The sequence below is a fragment of the Nyctereutes procyonoides genome, unplaced genomic scaffold (assembly GCF_905146905.1).
Source record: "Nyctereutes procyonoides isolate TBG_1078 unplaced genomic scaffold, NYPRO_anot_genome, whole genome shotgun sequence".
NCBI classification, from domain to species: domain Eukaryota; kingdom Metazoa; phylum Chordata; class Mammalia; order Carnivora; family Canidae; genus Nyctereutes; species Nyctereutes procyonoides.
In genome coordinates this window covers 38,487,691-38,514,478 of record NW_026575048.1, presented here as the reverse complement: position 1 = coordinate 38,514,478, position 26,788 = coordinate 38,487,691, and the positions used below count along the sequence as shown (strand labels likewise).

Here is a 26,788-nt window from a genome sequence, read left to right as displayed (position 1 = left end):
GGAATTTCATGAGATTTAAAGTTCTGAGCTGCTCAACAAAACTGGTACTGAGCCCTTCTCTAGTACTGCAGAGCCTGGCTAAGCCAGGAGTCACTATGAATTTACCTCTGTCTGAACCCAGACTCTAGGCAGCTTCCACATCTAAGGAAAAACAAGAAGCAAGGAAATAAGAATGACTAGGGAAATGCCTGTCTAACATATACACAGTTTTGTGATTTTTCCAAATGAGTAAGAAAGTGATAGTTGCAGAGAATACTTCATTTCCCTTAAAATTGAAATGGGAAAGTAAAATATTGATCTAAACATTGAGAACAAATTTTTTGATTTAATATTAGATCAAAATATTGATCTAGCTGATCAAAATATTGAGATTATTATAATTATAGCAGAAATATCAAGAATCTGTATGGTTGAAATAATAAATTATATTTGCCATTATGACACAAAAATGTTTTAAAATATTAAGGTTATTATTGATTATTGTAAAAGGTAAGTGATGGGAAGAAGGGCAAAAATAAAGCTAATTCCATACAGTTCTTTTTGAACTGTAGTGTTTGATGTCTACACAGGCCTATGTTTTATCCTAATTTACAACTTCAGTCTATACCAGAGTGTGCCTGAATGTGACATGTGTTCAATAAACTTTTTTGAGCTGAATTAGTAAAAACAAAAAGATGGGAGATGGGAAAAAAAATGGTGTGACAAGTGTTAAATACTAAAACATCTGTACTTTGAAGAAGCCATAAACTTCTGATTGTTAAGAAAGGGAAGACACTATAGCAGAGAAAAGAGGAAGCAAAAATAAACTTAGAAATGAAACTAATTCAAAAAAATTCAATTTGATAACCAATCAGGACAAGGGTAAGTAGATTTTTAAAAGGCCAAAAATGAATGTATGTGCTATAGTGAAAACTCAAAATAAGGAAGATACACATACAGAGAAAAATAAAAGAGTAGATTTAGATTAAGATATACTTTCTATGTTCCATGAGAAAAGCATGTGAAGCAGATAAAAAATATTTTATAATAAAAATAGTCACCCCTCAAGAGAATGAGAAGACAAGTCATAAGCCGAAAGAAAATATTTGCACAAGACATATCTGAGAAAGGACTGTTCTCCAAAGTGTGCAAAGAACTCTTAAAATCAAGTCAGAAAATGAAAAATCCAATTAAAAATGGGCAGAAGACCTAAACAGATACCTCACCAAAAAGATATAGATGCCCCCCCCCAAAAAAAAACCCACCAAAACCCATATGAAAAGATAATCAACATATCATTTGGGAACTGCAAGTTAAAACAAGGAGATACATACCACTACACATGTATTAAAATTGTCAAAATCCAGCACTGACAACACTCAATGCTGCTAAGGATGTGTAACAATAGGAACTCTACTTCACTGCTGGTGGGAAAGCAAAATGTAGATACTTTGGAAGACAACATGGCAGGTTTTTGTTTTTGTTTTTTTTTTTTAACAAAACTAGACATATTATATTCTTACTATATTATCCAGGATTGTATTCATTGGTGTTTACTCAAATGAGCTGAAACATATGTCTACACAAAACCTATAGATTAGCAGCTTTCTTCATAATTGCCAAAATTTGGAAGCAACCAAGAGGTTGCTTGCAAGCAAACAATAATGGGTAAAGTGTGATACATACAGACAATGGAATACTCAGCACTAAAAAGAAATGAGCTCTCAAGCCATTAAAAAAATTAAGAAAACTTACTTACCTGCATATTACTAAATGAAAGAAGCCAATCTAAACAGCTTACACACTGTATGATTCCAACCACATGACATTCTGGAGGAGGCAAAGCTATGGAGACCATAAAAAGATGGGTGGTTGCCAGGGGTTAGGGAGCAGGAAGGGCTGAACAGGCAGAGCACAGAGGATTACCAGCTACATATATTTCACAATAAAAAAAGAACCTCTGGGGTACCTGAGTGGCTCAATCAGTCAAGCAGGGGGTGCCTGCTTAAGATTCTCCCTCTCCCCACACCCCCACACCCCGCTCACATGTGCATACACACGCTTTCTCTCTCTCAAAAAAAAATCTCCAAAAAGTTAATACAGAAAACATTAATAAGTTAGCATTTTAGCAACTAGCTGACATTTGAAATTAGAAAGCTCAAAGTCGGACAGAAGGAATCATGAAAATAAGCAGCATTTCCTAGTTGTAGCTCTTTCTACTGGCCCCTCCTCAGCCCATTGCCAGGCCTTCCTGCTGCTCTTCCAGCATCCCAGGCTGTGGGGCCAGCTGTGGGGCCTCTGCACATGATCCTCCCTCAATATGCAGCGCACAGCCCCACTAACAGCTCTCTGGAGTGGGGGACCTCATGGATAGATTTCTCTTTCGTTTTTTTTTTTTTTAAATGTTATACTACATGAATTTGTATGTCATCCTTTCACAGGGATTAATGAATCTTCTCATTAAGGTTACCATTCTGGTAATACATGCTTGCCCAAGAGAGGACAAGATTTCTTTTTTATTTGAACTGGACTCAAGATTTTACTCCCCGTGCCTAGCATGGTGCCTGACAAGGGGACACTCAAATATTTGTTGAAGAAAGCAACAAATGAACTCAGAAGACAAGGAAAACTATCACAACATTAAAATTTGACTTTAAAAAATGTTAAACATATTCATGTCTTTTTTTTTCATGTCTTTTTTTTTAAATGATTTTATTATTTTATTCATGAGAGAGACAGGCAGAGACATAGGCAGAGGGAGAAGCAGGCTCCATGCAGGGAGCCTTATGTGGGATTTGATCCCAGATCCCAGGATCACACCCTGGGCCAAAGGCAGATGCTCAACCACTGAGCCACCCAGGCATCCCCATATTCATGTCTTAATAGAAAACAATACTGAGGTGTTTAAAAAAGACTCAAGTGCTTCTACATATAATGACATACTTAGGTCAGAAATGTGTTTTTCCTTTTTTGTACTGACCATAAAAATTCCATAATACTTCTTTATAGAAATAAATCCATTTCATATGGCAAAAGGAATGGGAGAGACATTCACAGACAGAAACTAGTTCTCTCCAAATTTTCAATTAGATATAGAATATTGGTGACAATAACAGATCAAATGATCTCAGAAAAGAAACTAAAACCCAGAAATAAACATTAAAAACAACAACAACAACAACAAAAAGCATTTAAAACCCAGGAAGAAACATAAAAAAATTGAAGAATTTAAAAGATTAGTCTTTTAGCATTTCATTGTAGAAATTTCCAACATACACAAAAATAGAAACGTGTCATTTCACCAAATAGGAGATACACCTGGCAAGTAAGCACATGAAAAAATGTTCCTACTCATCAGCCACTAGGGGAATGCAAGTTAAAACCACAATCAGGTCCACACATACATCAGAATGGCCAAACAAAAACAAAACAAAACAAAACAAAAAAAATAGTAACACTATCAAATGTGGAGGATACAGAAAAACTGGACCACTCATACACTGGCATGTGGGAATTTAAAATGTACTGTTACTCTGGACAACAGTTTGACAGTTCCTTACATACAACCATAAAAAACAACAATTGTTCTACTGGACATCTATCTCAGAGAAGAGATGCACATTTTTGAAAGAAACCTGTATACTTTTATAGCAGCTTTATTCAAAATAGCCAATAACTGTAAACAACCCACAAGTCCTCCAACAGGTCAAAGATTACACTGTGGTATATCCATACCATGCAATACTACTCAGCAATAAAAAAGGAATGACCTACTGATACATGCAAACCTTGGGTTAATTTCCAGAGAATTATACCGAGTAGAAAAAAGTCAATCCCCTAGGTTACATACTGTCTGATTCCATCTATATAATATTCCTGAAATGACAAAATTATAAAATGGAGAACAGCTAAGTGTTTGCCAGAGATAGGCAGGGAGGGAAATGCCAGAGATTAGTCAGGTAAGTGTGGTTATAAAAGGACAACATGAGGGATCCTTGTAGAGATGGAAACTGGAAACATTCTTCAGCTTGACTATACCAATGCCAAAATCCTAGTTGGATATTCTATTATAATTTTGTAAGACATTAACATTCTGGGAAAATTGGCAAAGGGTACACAGAATCCCCATGTATTACTTCTCAAAACTGCATGCATATAAATCTACAATTATCTCAAAATAAAAACCTCAATTATAAACTCTGAGAATATAGGTAGGGACATCTGGGTGGCTCAGTAGGTTAAGCATCTGCCTTTGGCTCAGCATCCTGAGATTGAGCCCTGAGTTGGGCTCCTTGTACAGTGGGGAGTCTGCTTCTCCTTCTCCCTCTGCCCCTGTCCCCGTGCTTACTCACTCTCTCTCCAAAAAATAAAATCTTTTAAAAAAAAGAATATATAAAAATAAAGCAATAATATATTCCCATGCTTGCCTGTCAAAAAAGATATTATACGCATAAAAATACAAGTTCTGCTATGAATATTACAATAACCAAAGACAGAAACAAAAGTCGCTAAATACAGCCCTCACTTCATAATCAGATGCAAAAACTAACATAGATATTCTAAAAAGAATTTGACACCAATAATGAAAGCAACAAAAGCATAAAACTCTACCTATCATAGGTTCTCATGGCAATTACAGTTAAATTTAAAAAACAGAAAAGTAAATAAATTAAGGTTAAGTATCAAAAATGACAGCAACACCAAAATGCTGCAGCTCCTTGATATTGAGGGCCCAGGGGAACAAGACACTCACAAACTGGACTGACTTATTTATAAAAGCCAATTCAAACATGGCAATCACAAAAAGAATGAATGCAATTTTGAGAAAATACGGAATCTTACAATATTTCACAATAATGACAAGTGTAAGCTCCAAGAGGTGATAAAAGACTCAAGCTTCAAAAGTATCTTTTTTTTTAATTTAAAGATTTTATTTTTTCATGAGAGAGAGAGAGAGAGAGAGAGAGAGAGAGAGAGAGAGAGAGAGGCAGAGACACAGGCAGAGGGAGAAGCAGGCTCCATGCAGGGAGCCTGACGTGGGACTCGATCCCAGGACTCCAGGATCACGCCCTGGGCCAAAGGCAAGCGCTAAACCACTGAGCCACCCAGGGATCCCCCAAAAATATCTTTGAAGAGATAGCTATTTCTTCTTCACGTAGTTCAGAAAAAGAGTTAAATGATTTACAAGAGACATCCAACACATGGTAAGAAATAAAGAACGTAAAGATAAAAATTAAAAGGAAAAGATGACAATAAACATTCTATAATATGGGGAACTCAACCAAAGGCCATAAAAGAGAATTAGTCATTAAAAATTATTGGAACCATGCACATTTGGGAAACTTGCAAAATTTAAAAGCATTTATTTACAATTCATATGCCACCACTTGAAAAAAAAATTTGAAGCAGTTTATTACAAAGACATAGTATTAACTGGTAGATAAAATAAACAGAAAAGCAGGGCACGTGGGTGCCTCAGGTCATAATGCCGCGGTCCTAGGATTGAGCCCTGTGTCAGGCTCCCTGCTCAGTGGGGAGTCTCTTTCTCCCTTTCCTCCCAGATTGTGTTCTCTTGCCTTCTCTGTTATCTCTCTCTCTCAAGTAAATAAAAATTTTAAAAGAAAAAACAGAAAAACTAAAAAGGGGGAGTTGATTTTACAGATGTAGGACTGTTTCTCAACAATGACATGCTGAATGATTTGGGCTGGATAATTCTGCTATAGGTAGCTGTTTGATGCATTCGAAGTATTAGCAGCATCCCTGGCTTCTACCCACTACATGCCAGTAGCATTCTCCCCGCACCCCAGATGTGACAATCAAAAATGTCTCCAGACACTGCCAAATGTCCCCTGAAGGGCAAAACTGGCCTTTGATGGGGATCACTGACCTAGGCTGGTAGAGCCAACACAATGGAGAATAAATTTACCTTTAGCATCTCAAAAGCTGAGAAACAAAGGCTAACAGTGTTTTGGGACTCTGTCAGGACACTCTCTGGTAGAAGCATATTATTTCACTGGCAACGATTTTTTTCCAGCACTAGGTTTTAACAGAAATTTCATTTCCCAATTTTTACTGACTATAGAGTTACAGAAATAGTCTTCATCTAGCTATACCTTATCTATTAAAAAAGCAAGGAAAGGAACACTATGCAAATACAGCTCAGCAAAGGCATTTTTGTGGGAAGCAAAGCTAAGAGCGGTGAAAATGTGGCTTTCTGATGGATCCAGCTTGCTACAAACAGGACCTTAAAATTATAGGACACCTATCTCATGTCATTCATTTAATGTCAATTGCATATTTTTTGTACACTTACAGCTGAGTAAAACAGGTATTCATATCAATAATAATCAAAATTAAAGATTTTATTTGTTTGAGAGAAAGCTAGAGTGAGAGACAGGGGAGAATGAGAAGCAGGCTACCCAATGAGCAGGGAGCTTGATGTGGGGCTCGATCCCAGGACCCCGGGGGTCAGAACCTGAGCTGAAGGCAGATGCTTCACTGACTGAGCCACCAGGCACCCCAACAATAACTAAAATTAAAAGGAAACAAACAATAAAATTGTTAGGGAGGTATGTTTTTCACCCTTTAAAAAATGTCTATTAATACTGTATTTTGTTTGTACAAAGGAAAAATATTTCATTTGAAAAAGACAATTTGCTCTACAGATTTTTGTGAAAGTTTTGAAGAAAAACATTTAAAACCACTGAATAAACACATGGACAATAAATAACAGATATTTATTTATTTTAGAAGACTATTATAGTTCAGCAAATCTTATGGAAACTGAATTTTAATCTTGTATATGCTAGATCATGTTAAACATTAAATGCCAAGTAAAGGGAAAAGTCTGTTTCTATGTGTTTAATTATGGCCTTGGACTTAAGACCTGGGTAACAAATGTATATGTATACATATATATTATTGTATTATCTATTATATATATGTCATTATGTTTATGTATAGAAGAACAGTATGTTATTATATATGTCACTTATATATAAAACACTATTAGACTAAACAAAGCAAACTGCCCAATATTCCAGATGGCACTGTAACAGTAATTACTGGTGGATAAGAGGGCTGAGGCCAAAACAAGGGAATTGGTGAACACTTACTTTTTATTTTATATATTTATGAAGTATTTTTTTTTGCAGTACGCCTGCATAACTTTTAAATTAAATATTTCTGATTCAACATCAGTTTAAATTTCACAAATATTATGTTTCACTTCAAAGATCCATAGTTTGCAAACTTACTTTCAAGTTCTCCAATTAAAGCAAGGAAACAAACAAAACAAATAAAGAACCTATAGAAGGAAATCAGAACAGGTCCCTAAGAGGGAATGCCCTCTCTTTTCATCGCCTTTTTTGCTCCTCTAGACACCCTGCCCTAACTACCCGCAGGTTTAGAGCTCCCATCCAGTTTCTGCCTCCAGGACTCCACGATGGCTCAGCATCCAAGCATGGCCCATCTTTATTTTTACTGTGACAAAATATGCACAACATAAAATTTACCGTTTTAACCATTTTTAAGTGTCACATTCACAATGTTGTGCAATCCTCACCACCATCTCCAGAACTTTTTTCATCTTCCCAAACTGAAATTCTGTCTCCATTAAACTCTCAACGTCCCATTTTCCCTCCTTCCAACTCTTGGCAATCACCATTGTATGTTCTGTCTCAATGGATAGGACTTCTAGGTACCTCATGCAAGTGGCATCATATGTTATCCGTCTTTTGTGACAGGCCTATTACACTTAGCATAATGCCTTCAGGGTTCATCCAAATTGTAACCAAGTGTCAGCATTTCTTCCTTTTTAACTTCAGGATGAATAATATTCCATTGTGTGTAAACACTACATTCTGTTTATCCATTCATCCTTCCATGGACACCTGGGTTACCTTTACCTTTTGTCTACAGTCAATAATGTGACTATGAATGTGGATGTACAAATACCTATTTAGGACCCTGCTTTCAATTCTTTTGGGTACATACCCAGAGTTGGAATTTCTGGATCATACAGCAATTCTGTGTCCTGCCCCACCTTCGAACCTCTCTCTTAATTTACTCCCCCAATTAAAACATACTCATCTGTCTTATTCTGCATGGAAGTACTGTCAGAGAGCCATCACTTGGAAAGCATCTAATCATGACAATATATTAATAGCTGACAAGGCTTAATGTATTACCTCTCCCAGAGACATCTGCATTTTAACCAAAGAACATCTTAAGGAAAATGACTTCATCAAATGGTAGCTTTTCAAAGCTGGAGTAGGCTGAGGGTGGAAGGGGGGCGGACATTGAGGGCAAGACCCTAATCTCTCAGGAACTCTCAGTACAGTAATTCTAATTTTCTCTTTTCTCCTTTCAAAATGTAGACTCCTCCCTCCTGCTCTGTCCTTGATGCCACCCTCTGTTACCTTCTCCACTGTATTTATTAATCTGCCAACAGGAATATCTTACTATAAACCCTCTCAACAACGCTTCCTGGGGGTTCCTCCCACCAGGCATTGTGCTTAGGTGCCAGGGAAGCAGGATGATCCTAGTGGAGTCAGAGACAGACCCAAATAGAATCTCCATTTTCTTTTTAGTCCTCTTCCTTCACCTGGGTTTCCAGTGTCTTTTAATGGCCCTGCATTCTTCCTATGCTCAAGGGCTTAGAGCATTTCCAGCTTATTTAATACCTTCACCATGTCCATTTACTCTGGATCCAGAATAGGTCTTGTTAGTGTCCTCTCCTCCAGCCCATCCCATTAGACTAAACTACTCAGGCCCTGCCTGCAGTGGCCACTCGGGTCCCCTGCCCACCATCCTGTGGTGCCATGCCCTCACTGCACTGCAGTCTGTGCTTGCAGTGGGTTGCGGCACTCTATTACCTACAAAATGTATCACAACAGTCAGTTTAACTTAAAAAACCGACTCCAAATTACCTTTGGAGCATTACCCCCTCATGCCTTCCCCTCCTTAATGTGCTTGTCAAATGGAATCAAGTGCTGTTTGCTGAACAACAGCCTGAAATACTTCACCTGTGACTTTGTACACCCTAACCAATCAACTGAGAGGACTCTGATTCTCCCCAAAGACTTTTCCTCTGAACTCCCCTTCCAGTCTATTTGCTTCATCACTACTGCCTATCTCGATCTCAGTTTGTCTCTGAAAACCCTTGCTCTCCTGACAGCTATAAAAACTCTTCTTCCCCTTCCTGCTCAGCCTCTTCAGCCATCCCTCCCCCTTGCACCCCAACCTCCTAGAACTTTTTTCAGTGTTTTAAGTGCCCAGTTCTTTTTGGCCCAGGGGCTTCCTGGCAGTCTGGTTGGAACTCCCCCACACCCCTCACCACCCACATCCTCCTTCAGGTATCATTAGTCCCTGGACGGAGCCACCCTGACTGCAGTTCCCTCTTACAGTCTTCTAGTGCCTATTTCTGTTTGCAGGACATCCACTTACTAAATTTATTATTAGGTATTTTTATTTTTATTCAATTTATCTGATTATTTGTGTTTTCTACCCCATACCCTAGAGGACAATGACTATTATGCCTGTAATGATGACTATTTTATCCCCTGTATCCAGTAATATATTACCTGACACATTACAGGGGCTTAAAAATAGATTTATTAAATGCATTATCATTTAGCTCTTTGTAGCTTAGTCTATCTGCCTTTCCCTACTGGGGAAGGTCCTTACACAGCCTGCAATTGATCAGCCTCCCCACCCTATTTTCCCTCTCCCTTTCTTCCTTGAAAAAAGAGGAGAGATTTGGAAGAAGGGGGTGGTGGGAAGCAGCTCTGAGAAACAGTTCAAGGAACACTAGAATACTTCAGAGAGAAGACTATCAATATGAGGAGTAAACTGTGTTCATGAACAAGATGATTTAAGAAAAAAAAAAAGATCAGTGAACTCTTTTCTGTAAATTAAAATTAAGACAGCCGAAATAAAGAATTCAAGAGAAGAAATAGAAAATAAAGTTGAGGAAATTTCTCAGAAAGGAAAACGTAGTGTCACAATTTGATGACAGTGATCACAGCCAGAACCTACATATAAAGCACTCACCACGTGCCAGGTGTGAATAAGCCTCATACCTACCTGATGAGGAAGGTGCTGTTATGATTTTTAAAATGAAGAACAGGAAAGGTAAGAAAATTAAAGGATCAGTCTGGGAAATCTAAGAACCAAAATCTTTTGCTTCCAGAAAGAAACAGAAAATACAATGGAAATGAAATGATCCTATGAACACATGTAAGAACTAAGAGAGCAGGGAACAGAAGGGACAGGACCCCTGTCTTTTAGGAATCTGTGTGGAAATATTTACAGATGAACCTGTGTAAGGTCTTGGGTTCCCAGGGGGAGATGCAGGGAGGAGGTGGGGACAGTTGAGGTACTACCAGCTAGGATTTCTGTGCGAGCACAGGAATTCTGACATGTCCACTAAGTGCAGATGCCACCTGTACACTAGGCAACAAGGTCAGGCTTGCAGATAAGAACGTGGAAAGCAATATTTGGAGGAACAAGGTTACATGAGTTTACCCAGGGGACAGAAAACAGAAAACAGCAGAGGATCTAGAATGGATCTGTGGAACACTCTGACATTTAAAGACCAAACAGGAGATATTTTACTTTTCAGTTGTGATAAAACCACAAATAATATATATTTGAAACAAACAATAAAATATATTTTATTGTATAAAGGAAAATAAGCTTCTGACTTCTGTGCAGTACATATTAGGAGCTTTCATTCTGTTTGCTACCAAAAGAACATGTTACAGGAGAAGAGATTTTTTACACAGATGATCACTTGTGAGCTATAACCATCTGAAAAGGTTTTCAGGAGTCGGTTACATAGAAAGGAAAGGTGAACAGAAGACCATGATCAAGTACACTATAGTTACCAAAGAAATGTTATTTATTTTTAACAAGGAAACATTTCTCAAAAATTACAAAGTCTGACAAGGGCTGGTGAAAAGGTATGGAAAAAAGAACTCTCATCCACTGCTGGTGGGAATGTAAATTAGTAAAGCCTCTTTGGAAAGCAATTTTGCAACTGTACCAAAATTTAAACCCAGTTATTTTTAATCCAACAATCCCACTTCTGAGTATATAATTGTCCTAAAGAAACCTTAATGCATGTGTCAAAGTGAAAAGACATTCGCAGCAGCACAGTGGGTAATAGCAAAAAATTAAAAATAGCCTAAATGTCCATTAATGGGAGAAGAAAAAAATAAAATGTGATATATACATCTGATGGAACACTATCTAGTAGTTAAAAAAATATATCATTATCAGTATACTTCAAAAACACAATGATAAATGGAAAAAAGCAATGCAGAATGGTATGTATAGTATAATACCATTTCTACAAATTTTAAGATTCATGACAGCGGTTACCTGTGGGTTGGTTGAGAGAGAAGGGACTGGAACTGGGAAGGCATATTAAAGGAGCTTCAACCTCAGGTAAGATGAGATTATTTCTTCCTGGTACTCTATGGTACTCTGGCTTGTTCAAAGGCATGTATCTAAGTTATATGCCCAGTATTTTTTTTTAAGATTTTATTTATTTATTCATGAGAGACACAGAGCGAGAGTGAGAGAGAGAGAGGCAGAGACACAGGCAGAGGGAGAAGCAGGCTCCAAGCAGGAAGCCTGACGTGGGACTCGATTCCAGGTCTCCAGGATCACAACCTAGGTCAAAGGTGCTGCTAAACCGCTGAGCCACCTGGGCTGCCCCTATATGCCCAGTATTTAAAGAGAGAGAGAAAGAGTGTGTGTGTATAATTACTTAGGGCTAAAATAACAGTTTTTAAAAGTTAAGAAGATGTGGTACCATTGGTCATTTAAAAAAAATTCTTCCCAATCCATTATTATCTTCAGTATCTGGAGAAAGAATCTGATAATAATATATTCATTATTAGGAATTTTTTTAAAAAGATTTTATTTATTTATTTATAGAGACACAGAGAGAGAATGAGAGGCAGAGACACAGGCAGAGGGAGAAGCAGGTTCCATCCATGCAGGGAGCCCACGTGGGACTCGATCCAGGGTCTCCAGGATCAGGCCCCGGGCTGCAGGCAGCGCAAACCGCTGAGCCACCGGGGATGCCCTATTAGGTATTTTTAACAACCATATCTAAATGTCACCACTGAACACAAAGGAATGAATACCTTCAGAGCCAAATACAACCAAATAATGAAGTACTCATTTGGCACCAGCCTCTAAATTGAAACATACAAGTCTCCTAAGCTTTTGAGTGTGATGTATCATCAATGTCATATCTGACAGAGCACTGAAAATATTCTTTAGTGAAAAATTTTACTGTAATTTCTGAGTCCGTACTCAAGTCTAAATATCTGATAGTCACTTGCTGCCATTTTCAAGGAATGATACTTCTGAGGTAGGACTTCTTAATTTAACAGAAATTAAGTAAAAAAACAGAAACCACCTGGATGTCTCAAGCTGTCACTGGCCTGGAGAGAGATGCATGTGAAAAGTCACAACAGTATGATACTGGACAATAAAAGAAAACTAAATTATGTTTATTTTAAATATTGTAACATGTTTTTAGAAATTAAACAGATAGTTCACATGTGTGCTGAATACCCACAACACAGTCTTCCTAAGATGTAAGGAAGCATTAGGTAGAGAGCCAGAGAGATAAGGCAGGAAAGGAGATGGGGGAAAGCCAAAAACACACTTGGACTATTTTAACATTCTGCCTAGGGTGGCTCTTCACCCGGACAGAGGAAATGCTCTTCTTTCTCCTCCAACACACTTCACACATCTATGACTCAACTCTCAGGTCACTTTACAACACTGTTCACATGAGGGAAAATATTTTAAGTAAAGCAGATTGATATGCATATTTTGCCATTATTATAACACTGAGAAAAGAAAATGAATCATACAATAGTGATAGTAATAATTATATTTTGCATTTGTGTAACACTCCAACGATAACAATATAAAGAATAAAAACCATAGCTGAGACTGTTTTTTCTATTCAAGGAAACCAGCTAGTACTGCTAACAACAGCAAGAGCATCAGCATTAAGAAGGAGGCTGTAAGTTAACTGCATCTTACCCAGCTGGTTCTTCATCCCCATGAGCACAGAGTTCATGTGAGCTTTGGAAGCATAGAGCTTGCTCACAGCCTTCCTTGACCTGATCATCTCCTTGGCTAGGACCACACAGACGTCCTTCTGACCCTTCTTGGCAGCATCTTTCACTGACCGTTTTACTTTTTCTTCTTCTCTTTGGATATCTAAATTTAGAACATAACACAAGACACCAAAAAAATTAAAGGTAAACCAGAAGATGTATTGGCACTCAAATCTGTTCTGATGGTGATCTAAATATGTCTATTAAAATCAAAACAATGGGATCCCTGGGTGGCGCAGCGGTTTGGCGCCTGCCTTTGGCTCAGGGCACGATCCTGGAGACCCGGGATCGAATCCCACGTCGGGCTCCCGGTGCATGGAGCCTGCTTCTCCCCCTGCCTATGTCTCTGCCTCTCTCTCTCTCTCTCTCTCTCTCTCTCTCTGTGTGTGTGTGTGTGTGACTATCGTAAATAAATAAAAATTAAAAAAAAAAAGAATTATTAAAATCAAAACAATGGGCAGCTGGCTGGCTTAGTCAGTGGATCATGGGATCCTGGATCTCGGGGTTGTGAGTTTAAGCCCTATGTTGAGGGGATCCCTGGGTGGCGCAGCAGTTCGGTGCCTGCCTTTGGCCCGGGGCGCGATCCTGGAGACCCGGGATCGAATCCCACATCGGGCTCCCGGTGCATGGAGCCTGCTTCTCCCTCTGCCTGTGTCTCTGCCTCTCTCTCTCTGTGTTGACTATCATAAAAAAAAAAAAAAAAAAAAAAAAATTTAAGCCCTATGTTGAGTGTAGAGATTACTTAAAAATATTAAAAAATTAAAATAACAGGAAAACAGAGAGGGAGGAAGATATAAACAAAATCAAAACAACTACTGCAATGGGTTTCCATTATTTCCAAAAACAGTATTAAAGTAACTTAAAAGGGGCACCTGGGTGGCTCAATGAGTTAAGCATCTGCCTTCAGCTCAGGTCATGATCCTGGTTCTGGGCCCCCAGACAGGCCCCTTGCTCAGTGGGAATCTGCTTCTTCCTCTCTCACTGCCCCTCCCCCTGCTCTTGCTCTCTCTCCCAAATAAATAAAATCTTTAAAAAAAAATAACTTAAGAGTAAAAAGGTAAGTAAATCCTACTATAATAATTAGGCAAAATTTCAAAACTGTTGAATTCGTAAGAATTATTCTGCCGTCAGCCTCCTGGTCAACATTCACCTGTGGGCCTCCTTCACCCACCTCTCTCCTGGACTTCTATTTCAACCGCTAGGATATGACTCGGCAGGGCGTGGGCCACTTCCTCCACAAGTGGGCGCCAAGTGTCTCTTGAAGATGCAGAACCAGTGCCCTCTTCCAGGAGGTGCAGAAGCTGCCCCAAGAGGAGTAGGGCAAAGCCCTGGACCCCACAGGAAACACCACGCTCCTGCAGAAAAAACTGAACCAGGCCCTTTGGTGTCTGCAAGCCTGGAGTTTTGAACAGGCAGACCTCCACTTCCTGGAGAACCACTTGTTAGATGAGGGGGTGAAACCCATCACCTGAATCATCTCCACAGGCCAGCCGGCCACCAGGCTGGGTGCTGATCTCTTCAAGGGCTCACCTCTCAAGTAAAACTAAGAGCCTGCAGAGCCCGGTGGCCTTTGAGGGGCCCCTGTAACCCCCTCTGGTGTCTGGGCTTCTCTCTGAACCTCTTCCTGCATCTACCAGGCAGCTTTTTAACCACTCTGGAAACCTTGCCTTGCCCAAGCCCTGGACCAAATGGAAACATTTTTCGTGGCAAAAACAAGAAATCTCAAACTCAAATCCATTAAACAAGAACTCCCCATTCCCTCCTCCCACCAGCCCCTGGTAACCATCATTCTACTTTTTCCTGCCTTTATGAATGACTATTCTAGGTACCTTATATAAATAGAATAATAGAGTATTTGTCTTTTTGTGACTAGCTTATTTCACTTAGCATCCTTAAGGTTCATCCATATTGTTGCATGTATCAGAATTATCTCTTTTTATAAATCTTTTTAATTTTTTTAAATTTTATTTATTTATTCATAGAGACAGAGAGACAGAGAGAGAGAGAGAGGCAGAGACACAGGCAGAGGGAGAAGCAGGCTCCATGCAGGGAACCGACGTGGGACTCGATCCCAGGTCTCCAGGATCACACCCCGGGCTGCAGGTGGCGCTAAACCGCTGCACCACTGGGGCTGCCCTATCTTTCTTTTTAAAGCTGAATACTACTCCACTGCATGTATATACCAAATTTTGTTTATCCATTCATCCATCCACAGGCATTTGGGTTGATTTTAACTCTGAGCTATTGTGACTAATGATGCTATGAACATAAGTGTACAAACATCTCTTGGAGGCCCTTTCAAATCTTTTGTGTACATACCTATATACATATTACCACAGACTGGGTGGCTTAAACTACATCAATTTATTTCTCACAGTTCTGGAGGCTTGAAGGTCTAAGATCAAGGTGCCAACAAACAACATGGTTCCTCCTGAGAGCCTATTTCCTGGTTTGTAGATAGATACTTCTTGCTGTATCCTCACATGGTCAAGAGATACAAACATTCCGTCCACAATATTCTGCCTCTGCCCAAATTTATGTCTTTCTCACTTGCAAAATGTATTCATTCCATCCCAACCACCTCAAAAGTGGTAACTTGTCCTAGCATCAACTTTAAATGTCTAAAATCCAAAGTCTCATCTAAATATCACCTAAACCTTACACCTGAAACTAATAGAACACTGTATATCAACTATACTAAAAAAATTAAAAAAATAATCAATAAACAGATATCTAAACCAGATATGGGTGAGACTCTCAAGGTATGATTGATCCTGAGGCAAAATTCCTCTCCAGCTAAGAACATGTGACAGGCATAGGATAGACATTTTTCAGTCCAAAAGGGAGAAATAGGAAAGGAAGGAGTGACAGTCCCAAGCAATTCCAAAACATAGCAAGGGAAATTCCATGAGATCTTAAAAGATTTAAGAATAATCCTCTTTGACTCAATGCTCTGACTTCCAGACCCACTGAGGTGGCAACATCATCCCCATGTGTTGGTGGGGCACCACCATGCTGTGGTTTTCTGTGGAGCACCCCTTCCCCCAATCTGAAGCTCTATCAGCCTGGGGGGTGGGTATCACATCCCCAGGGCTTTGCCCACAGTCCTTTATGGCTTTGGCTGGAGGTAGTTTCGATTACTAGAACCAAGATGCTAGCCCTGATGATCTCGGAGTCAGCTTTTTTTTTTTTTTTTAAGATTCTATTTATTTATTCATGAGAGACACAGAGAGAGACAGCCAGAGACACAGGCAGAGGGAGAAGCAGGCTCCATGCAGGGATCCTGATGTGGGACTCGATCCCACGTCTCTAGGATCACGCCCTGAGCTGAAGACAGACGCTCAACCGCTGAGCCACTCAGGCGTCCCAACTGAGTCAGCTCTTGGAACATTCTTTCCTTTCTGTAAAAAATAGTGCAGGTTTGAAGGCTAATAGTTTGCTTTATAATTCTGTCCTACAGAATCTAAATCTGATAGCCTTCCTTCGTTCTGACCTATATCCATCTCCTTCAGTTCCAATTGGCAGTGATCTTGCTGGGGTCACTGAAGAAGTCTGTGGTTAACATACATTTTAATCTCCTTACCAAATGGCTGATCAGCCATACCCGTGGTGTGTGCTTCCAGATAGGCTTTCTCATTTTCTCCAATATGTACGGACTGAGACTGAGACTATGCCAAATCTTTAAGTTATGGTTCCTTTTTGTTTAACAATTTCTTCTTTGGAATAATAAATGAATTCAGTAACGTTGGGGGTACAACACACAGAAATTGGTTGCATTTTTATACATTAATAACAAAGTAGCAGAAAGAGAAATTAAGAAAACAATTCTATTTATAATTGCACCAAAAAGAATAAATACCTAGGAATAATCTTAACCAAGGAGACAAAAGACCTGTACTCTGAAAACTATAAAACATTGATGAAAACAAAGAAGATGCTACAAATAAAAAGACATTCCATGCCTACAACCTGGAAGAATTAATATTGTTAAAATGTCTATACTACGCAAAGCAATCTACAGATAGATTCATTGCAATCCTTAACAAAGGACCCACAGCATTCTTCACAGAAACTAAAACAAATAATACCAAAATTTCTATGCAACCACAAAAGATCTTGAATAGCCAAAGCAACTTTGAGAAAGAACAGAGCTGTAAGTATCAGAATTCCAGATTTCAAAACACTATGGTACTGGCACATACAAAAAAAGACATGTAGATCAACAGAACAGAATATAGAGCCCAGAAATAATCCCGTACTTACACAGTCAATCTATGACAAAGGAAGCAAGAATATACAATGGGGAAAAGACACTAGTTTCAGTAAATGGTGCTGGAAAGTTGGACACCTACTTGCAAAAAAAATTAGACTACACCACTTTCTTACACTATAAACAAAATAAACTCAAAATGGATTAAAGACTTAAATATGAGACCTGAAATCATACAACTCCTAGAAGAAAACACAGGCAGTAATTTCTTTGACACTGACCTTAGTAATGTCCTATCTAGAAAACTAGATAGGGCTCCTCATGCAAGGGAAACAAAAGCAAAAATATATTATTAGGACTACACCAAAATGAAAGCTTTTGCAAAGTGAAGGAAACCAACAAAAGGGCAACTTACTGAATGAGAGAAGAGATCTGCAAATAAGATATCAAAATAGGGGTTAATATCCAAAATATATAAAGAACTCACATAACTCAACACACACACACACAAAAAAAAACCTCAAGCAAACACAAACAAAAACCACCCCAAACACTCTGATTAAAAAATGGGCAGAGGATCTGAAGAGATATTTCTCCAAAGACATAGCCAACAGACACATGAAAAGATGCTCAACATTACTAATCATCAGGGAAATGTAAATTAAAACCACAATGAGATATCACTTTTCATGTGTCAAAATGGCTAGAATCAAAAAGATAAGAAACAACACTTGTTGGCGAGGATGTGGAGAAAAGGGAATCCTCATGCACTGCTGGCAGGAATGTAAATTGGTGCAGCCCTTGTGAAAAATAGGATGGTGGTCCCTCAACTTAAAAACAGAAATACCATATGATCCAGTAATTCCACTACTGGGTATTTACCTTAAGAATACAAAAAGACTAATTCAAGAAGATATATGCACCCCTATTTATTGCAGCATTCTTTACAATAGCCAAGATTTGGAAGTAACCCAAGTGTCCACTGATAGATGAATGGATAAAGTTGGGTTATATACATACAATGGAATACTACTCAGCCATAAAAAGGAATGAAATATTTTCATTTGTGACATGGATGAACTTAAAAGTTATTATGTTAAGTGAATTAAGTCAGACAGAAAAAGACAAATACTGTATTATTTCACTTATATATGGAATCTTAAAAATAAAACAAATTAACAAACAAAAAGCAGAAACAGATCCATATAGAACAAACTTATGATTGTCAGAGGGGTGGGGGAGTGGGAGGATGGCCAAAAATGGGTGAAGGGGAATGGTATTAGATACAGGGTTCCAGTTATGGAATGAACGAACTTCCAGTTATGAAATGAATAAATCACTGGGGTAAAAGGGTACAGTGTAGGTTATTTTAATACTGTTTTATGGTAACAGATGGTAGTTACACTTGAGATGAAAATAGCATAATGTTAAGAGAAGTTGAAGCACTAAGTTGTATACTTGAAACCAGTGTAACATTGTGTGTCAACTACAATAAAATAAAGGAAGAAAAGCAGCTCATTCTTCCTTTCTTCTCCTTCCATTTTACTATAAGCAGGAAGAACCAAGCCACCCATCTAATACTTTGTTTAGAAATCTCTTTAGCTAAATACACAATTTCATTGCTCGCAAATTCTAACTTCTACAAACACTAGACCCCAAACATAGTTCAGCCAAATTCTTTGCCATTTTATACACAAAGGTCTTTTCTCCATTGTCCAATAACATTCCCCATTTCTGTCTGAGACTTCATAAAAATGGCCTTTAACATCCGTATCTTTACCAATATTATGTACGTGGTTATTTAAGTGTTTTCTAACAAGGTGAAGGCTTTCTCTCCAGCTTCTTTCCCCTCTAAGCCCTCACCAGAATTGCCATTAAAGGTCCATTCCTGGGATCCCTGGGTGGCGCAGCGGTTTGGCGCCTGCCTTTGGCCCAGGGCGCAATCCTGGAGACCCGGGATTGAATCCCATGTCGGGCTTCCGGTGCATGGAGCCTGCTTCTCCCTCTGCCTGTGTCTCTGCCTCTCTCTCTCTCTATCGTAGATAAATAAAAAATTTAAAAAAAAAAAAAGGTCAATTCCTGGCAAAGTAAGCTTTTCTCAGCATGCAACTCAATACTTTCTAGCCTCTATTTATTACCCGGTTCTAAAGCTGCTTCCACATTTTTAGATGTTAGAGTAGCACCCCACTTCATGGTAAGAATATCTGTATTAGGTCAGGCTGCTATAACAGAAACACCACAGATTAGGTGAATTAAACAATAGAATTTTTTTCAAAATAAATTTTGGAGACTAAGAAGTCCAAGATGAAGGTGCTGGCCAATTCAGTTCCTGATAAGAGCCCTCTTTCTAGTTTGCAGATGGACCCCTTCTTGCTGTATGCTCACATGATGGATGGAGATTATCTTTCTTGTATTTCTTCTGATAAGGGCACTAATCCCATCCATAAGGGCTCCACCTTCATGGTCTAATTATTCCCAAATCCCCACCTCCTCCATACTATCACACTGGGGATTAGGACTTCAACATACGAATTTTGGGAGCAAAACAAACATGCAGTCCATAATAATGCTCAAAAGTAGAACTGTGGAATCCCATGGTAATTCTATTTTTATCTTATTGAGGAACAGCCATACTATTTTCCATAGCTGCTGTGTCATTTTACATTCCCACTGTGTCCACTGGTTTCAGTTTTTCTACATCCTTCCAACACTTACTATTTTCTGTTTCGTTTTGATGGATAATAGCCATCCTAATGGGTCTGAGGTGTCATCTCATTGTGGTTTTGATGTGCATTTCCCTGGTGATTAGTAATTCTGAACATTTTTTCATGTGCTTATTCACCCCTTGTATATGTTCTTTGGAGAAATATTCTAAAGACTTAAAAGTCTATTCAAGTCCTTATTCCAATTTTGAATAGCATTTTTTTTTAGTTGAGTTCTAAGATATCTATCGATCGATCTCCTGGATATTAATTCCTTATCAGATATGATTTGCAAATATTTCCTTCCATTTGGCAGGTTACCCTTTTACTCTATTTACTCTTTTCTATGTTTTTTGAATCATAAAACTTTTTAATTTTCATGAAATCTAATTTGTTATATTTTTGTTGTTGCCTGTGGCTTTGAGGTTGTATCGAAGAAATCACTGCCAAGTCCAATGTCATGCTTTTTCCCTATGCTTTCTTCTAAGAGTTTTATAGTTTTAGGTTTTACATTTAGGTCTTTGACCCATTTTGAGTTAATTTTTGAATATGGTCTTAGGTAAGGGTCCAACCTCATTCTTTTGCATGTGGACAGCCAGTTCTCCCAGCACCATCTGCTGAAAGGACTGTCTTTTCCCCATCAAATGGTCTTGGCACCCTTGTCAAAAATCATTTGGCCATATATGTAAGGATTTATTTCTAGGCTCTCTATTCTATTTCATTGGTCTTTATGACTGTCTGCATGCAGGAAGTACCCTGGTTTTATTTCTACAGCTTTGTAGTAAGTTTTGAAATGAGAGGGTTTGAGTCCTCCAACTTTGTTCTTTTTCAAAATTGTTTTAGCTCTTCCCTGAGATTCTTTTTTTTTTTTAATTTTTATTTATTTATGATAGGCACACAGTGAGAGAGAGAGAGAGAGGCAGAGACACAGGCAGAGGGAGAAGCAGGCTCCATGCACCGGGAGCCCGACGTGGGATTCGATCCCGGGTCTCCAAGATCGCGCCCTGGGCCAAAGGCAGGCGCCAAACCACTGCACCACCCAGGGATCCCTCTTCCCTGAGATTCTATATGAATTTTAAAATGGAATTTTCTACTTCTGAAAAAAAAAGTCATTGGGATTTCTATAGGGATTGCACTGAATCTGCAGATCAGATTGATACCTTAACAATATTAAATATTCTAATCCATGGAAAAAGAATGTCTTCTGCAGATCAGATTGATACCTTAACAATATTAAATATTCTAATCCATGGAAAAAGAATGTCTTTCCATTTATTTATATCTTTTTTCAGTAATAATGTTTTTATAGTTTTCACTGTACAAGTCTTTCACCTCCTTGGTTAAGTTAGTTCCTAAGGATTTCATCTTTTTTGTTGCTACTGTAAATAGAACTATTTTCTTAATTTCCTTTTTAGACTGTTCAGTTAGTGTATAGAAACACAACTGATTTTTGTGTGTTTTATATCCTGCTAATTTGCTGAATGTATTTATTAGTTCTAACAAAACTGTGTTAGAACGAATAGGTTTGTTCGGAATCTTTAGGGTTTATGCACATAAGATCATATTACCTACAAAGAGATCATTTTACTTCTTCCTTTCTAATTTGTTAGTATATTTTTTATAAAGATTTTATTTATTTATTCATGAGAGATAGAAAGATAGAGGCAGAGACATAGGTAAATAGGTAAAGAGAGGAGCAGGATCCTCGAGGGGAGCCCTAATGTGGGCCTTGATCCTGGGACTCTGGGACCATGCCCTGAGCTGAAGGCAGACACTCAACGGCATCCTTTCCTTTCTAATTTGGATGCCTTTTATTTCTTTTACTTAAGTGCTCTAGTTAGAGCTTCCAGTACTCTGTTGGGGAGAAGCAGCCAAAGGCAGAGATCCTTGTAACTGTACCTGACCATAAAGAAAAAGCTTTCTGTCTTTCACCACTGAGTGTGATGTCTGCTGTGGTTTTTTCATATATGACTTTTATTACGCTGAGGCAATATCCTTCTATTCCTAGTTAGCTGACTGTTAACACAAAAGGGTGTTAAATTCTGTCAAATGCTTTTCTGCATCAATTGAGATGATCATGTGGTTTTTTCCCTTAATTTTGTAGATATGCTGTATCACACTGGTTGATTTACATATATTGAACTATCCCTGCAATCCAGAAATCCCACTTGGTCATGGTGAATAATTCTTTTGAATTCTATTTTTTTTAATGATTTCTGCATCAGTGTTCATAAGGGCTATTGGTCTGTACGCAGTTCTCTATTCCTATAGTATCATCTAATTTTGCCACCAACATAATAATGGCCTTATAAAACAACTAAGGAAGTGTTTTCTTCTCAATTTTTTAGAAAAGCTTGAGAAGATATGGGATTAGTTCTTTAAATATTTGGTAGGCAATAGCCAAACTGTGGAAGGAGCCTCGGTGTCCATCAAAAGATGAATGGATAAAGAAGATGTGGTTTATGTATACAATGGAATATTACTCAGCCATTAGAAATGACAAATACCCACCATTTGCTTCAACGTGGGTGGAACTGGAGGGTATTATGCTGAGTGAAATCAGTCAATCGGAGAAGGACAACATTATATGTTCTCATTCATTTGGGGAATATAAATAATAGTGAAAGGGAATAAAAGGGAAGGGAGAAGAGATGTGTGGGAAATATCAGAAAGGGAGACAGAACATAAAGACTCCTAACTCTGGGAAACGAACTAGGGGTGGTGGAAGGGGAGGAGGGCGGGGGGTGGGGGTGAATGGGTGACGGGCACTGAGGGGGGCACTTGACGGGATGAGCATTGGGTGTTATTCTGTATGTTGGTAAATTGAACACCAATAAAAAATAAATTTATTATAAAAAAATAAATATTTGGGGATCCCTGGGTGGCACAGCGGTTTGGCGCCTGCCTTTGGCCCAGGGCGCGATCCTGGAGACCCAGGATCGAGTCCCACGTCGGGCTCCCGGTGCATGGAGCCTGCTTCTCCCTCTGCCTGTGTCTCTGCCTCTTTCTCTCTCTGTGTGACTATCATAAATAAATTAAAAAAAAATTTAGAAAAAAAAAAAAAATAAATAAATATTTGGTAGAAATCACCAGTGAATATATCAGGTCAAGGACTTTTCTTTGTCAGGAGATTTTTTTACTACTGATTCAATCAAGTCTGTTCAGATTTGCTCTTTATGTTTTCAGTCTTGGTAGGTTTTGGAATTCTAGTAACTTGTCCATTTCAAAATGTGTTATCCAACTCACTGATGTGCAACTGTTTATAGTACCCTTATGATACATATTTTTAAATTTCCGTAGAATCTTAGTAATGCTCCTACTTTCATTTCTGATTTTAGGGACTTGAGTCCTCTCTTTTTCCTCCCTCCTTTCCAGTGTTCTTTCTTCTACTGATTTCTAATCAACCCTTGTAGTCAGAGAAGATTTTATATCTATATATATTTTTAATATGTAAACTATATATTGATTGAGACTTGATTTTTAGTCTAATGTGCTCCATTTTGAAGAATGAGCACTTGAGAAATGTGTATTCTGTTGTTGGGTATTCTGTAGAGGTCTATTAGATCTAGTTGACTTATTGTGTTGTTCAAGTACTCTTATTTCTTTATCTTCTGCCTGGCTGTTTTATTCACTTTTTAAAAGAGTATTTATTTATTTACAGAGAGAGCATGCATGTGAGGAGGGTGGGGGAGGGGGTGGAGAGGGAAAGAGAATCTCAAGCAGACTCCACTCTGAGCCTAAAGCCCAACTTGAGGGCTCGATTTCATGACCCTGAGATCATAACCTGAGCCAAAATCAAGAATTGGAGGCTTAAATGACTGAGCCATTTAGGTGCCCCTGGCTGTTATATTCACTCTTGCAAGTAGGTTAGTAAAACCTCCAACTATTATTGTAGAATTATTTCCCTCTTTAATTTTGTCAATTTTTGTTTCACATATTTTGACAATCTGTTTTTAGGTTCATAGATGTGTATAATTAATTGTTATATCCTCTTATTCTACTGAAAATGTTAGTAATATAGAATGTCTTTTTGAATCTTGTAATCTTGATTTAAAGTTTGTATTATAAGTATAGCAACCTCCACTCTCTTTTGGTTACCATTTCCATGGGATTTCTTTTTCTGTCCTTTCACTCTCAATCTATTTCTACTTTTGGATCTTTTTTTTTAATTTTTTTTAATTTATTATTTATGATAGTCACAGAGAGAGAGAGAGAGAGGCAGAGACATAGGCAGAGGGAGAAGCAGACTCCATGCACCGGGAGCCCGATGTGGGATTCGATCCTGGGTCTCCAGCATCGCGCCCTGGGCCAAAGGCAGGCGCCAAACTGCTGCACCACCCAGGGATCCCTCTACTTTTGAATCTAAAGCAAGCACCCTGTAGATAGCATAGAGTAGGATTATTTTTAAAATTCCATTTTGCCAAGCTCTTTCAAATGAAGAAGTAATCCATCTACATTTAATTACTGATAAGGAGGTGCCTACTTCTGCCATTTTGCCATATTTTTCTGTAGGCCTTACAGCTTTACATTTCCTGAATTAATGTCTTTTGTGTTTACTTTTTTTTTTCATAGTGAAACTTTTCAAATCCCATTTCATTGGCTTTTTTTGCATGATGTATAGCTATTTTCTTCGTGGCTACCATGGGGATTATAGTTATTATCCTAAAATTATAACACTAATTCAAAATTACATGAGCTTAACTTCAATAGCACATAAAAACTTTATTTCTAAATGGCTCTGTTCCCACCTCCATTCAGTTAATGATGTCACAAAAGTACATCTTTCTGTGAGTTCAAAAACATGGCCTAATATATTTTTAAAATGCCCAAGTCTCCTAAATCATGTAAAAAACAAAAAATGGAGGTATAAATTGAAGTTAAAAAAAATGCTAGCTTTTAGAATTGTCCATGTAGTTACTCTTAAGAGAGATTTATTTTTTCATATGGCTTCACATTACTATGATACATTAATTTCAATTAGAAGGACACCTGTAGCACTTCTTGCCAGTCTGGTCTAGTGGTAACAAACTCCCTCAGCTTTTGTTTATCTAGGAATGCCTCGATTTCTCCCTTGTTTTGCTGGATATAGGATTCTCAGTTGATAGTTCTTTTACCATTTGAATATATCAACTTCAGCCTTCTGGCCCTCAACACTTCTGGTGAAGAAATTTGCTAAAAATCTTACTGAAGATCCTTTTCTATGGTAAGTCCTTTCTCACTGCTTTAAACATTATCTATCTAAAGTCTGACTATGATGCACTTTGGCATGGGTCCTTTTGAGTATATACAATTTGGACTATGTGGAACTTCCTGGATGATTATATTCATGTCTTTCATAAAATCTGAGATGTTTCTGCCACTAGTTCTTTAAATCATCTCCCTGCTCCTTTCTGTTTTTCTCCTGGAACTCCCACAGTGTGTATCCTAGTTTACCTTCATGGTGTCCTACACATGATGTCTTCAATTTACTTCAATTTTTTTCCCTTCTTCTCAGCCTTCATAACTCCAATTGTACTATTTTCAAGTTTATGGATTCTCCTGCCTGCTCAAATTTGCTTTCAAGTTAACTCTGAATAAATTTTTCACTTCAGTTATTGTACTTTTCAGCAGCAGAATTTTTTGGTTTATTTTTATGTTTTCTATCTCTTTATTGATATTTCTACTTTATTCATGTGTCATTTTCTTGACTTACTTCCACATCTTACTTTGGCTCTTTGTGCATCTTTAAAACAGTTGTTTTAAAGTATCTGTTGAGTTAATAATCATCTGGTCTTTCTCAGGTACATTTTCTGTTCGTTTGTTTTCTTTGGATGGGCCATATTTTCCTGTTTGTACATCATGTGATTTTGTTGTTGTTGCTGAAAATAAGACATTTGAATCTTACACTTCTGGAAGTCAGATTCTCCCACTTCACTGGGGTTTGCTGTTTTTTTAATTTTTGTTGCTGTAGGGTATCTCTGTGATGGGGATCAACCTGCACTGTAAACTTGAAGTCTTCTCAGGTCTTTACAGAGCTGCATCTCACCCTGGATGTGCGCAGTGACTTTTTCTATTCTGCCATGTATGTGATTACTTTTGAATGTCTTAGCTCTTGATAGTAAGAATACAAGATGGTGCAGTGCTGTGGAAAACACTACGGTGTTTCCTCAAAAATTAAATATAGAATTACCATTTGACCGAGCAATTCTACTATAGGGTACAGGGTACAAAAAAAAAAAAAATGAGAACAGGGATTCAAATAGATACTTACACACTCATGGCTATAACAGCATTATTCACAATAACCCAAAGGTAAAAACAACCCAAATATCCATTTAAGATGAATAAACAAAATGAGGCATGCATACAATGAAATACTGTTCAATCTTAAAACGGAAGTTAACTCTGATTCATGCTATATAACATGGATAAATGTTGAAAACATTATGATAAGTAAAATAAGCCAGGCACAAAGAGACAGATATTCTTTGATTCCACTTATATGAAGTACTTAGAATAGTCAATTATACACAGAGACAAAAAATAGAATAGTGGTTACCAGGGGATTTAGTGTCAGTTGTGGGGGGACAGAAAGTTATGATTTAATGGTACAGAGTTTCAGTATGGAAAAAGAAAAGTTTGGAGATGGAAAGTGGTAATGGTTGCACAGAAATGTGAATGTACTTAATGTCATTGAACTGTATATTTAAAACAGGTTCATTTTATGTTCTGTATACTTTACTATAAGAAGAAATCAATAAAACAGC

General features: G+C 38.0%; 1 protein-coding gene and 1 pseudogene across 1 annotated transcript in view; one reads left to right on the top strand and one right to left on the bottom strand.

Moving 5' to 3' along the window:
- The window catches only part of CHMP3 (charged multivesicular body protein 3), a 55,996-nt gene that overhangs the window by 5,198 nt on the left and 24,010 nt on the right, over positions 1-26,788 (bottom strand). The window contains exon 3 of the mRNA XM_055327124.1: positions 13,054-13,233. Coding sequence (XP_055183099.1) covers positions 13,054-13,233 — 180 coding nt within the window. The remainder of the gene's footprint in view (positions 1-13,053; positions 13,234-26,788) is intronic.
- Positions 1-26,788, top strand: part of LOC129510835 (transcription elongation factor A protein-like 4) — a 242,900-nt pseudogene that overhangs the window by 210,255 nt on the left and 5,857 nt on the right.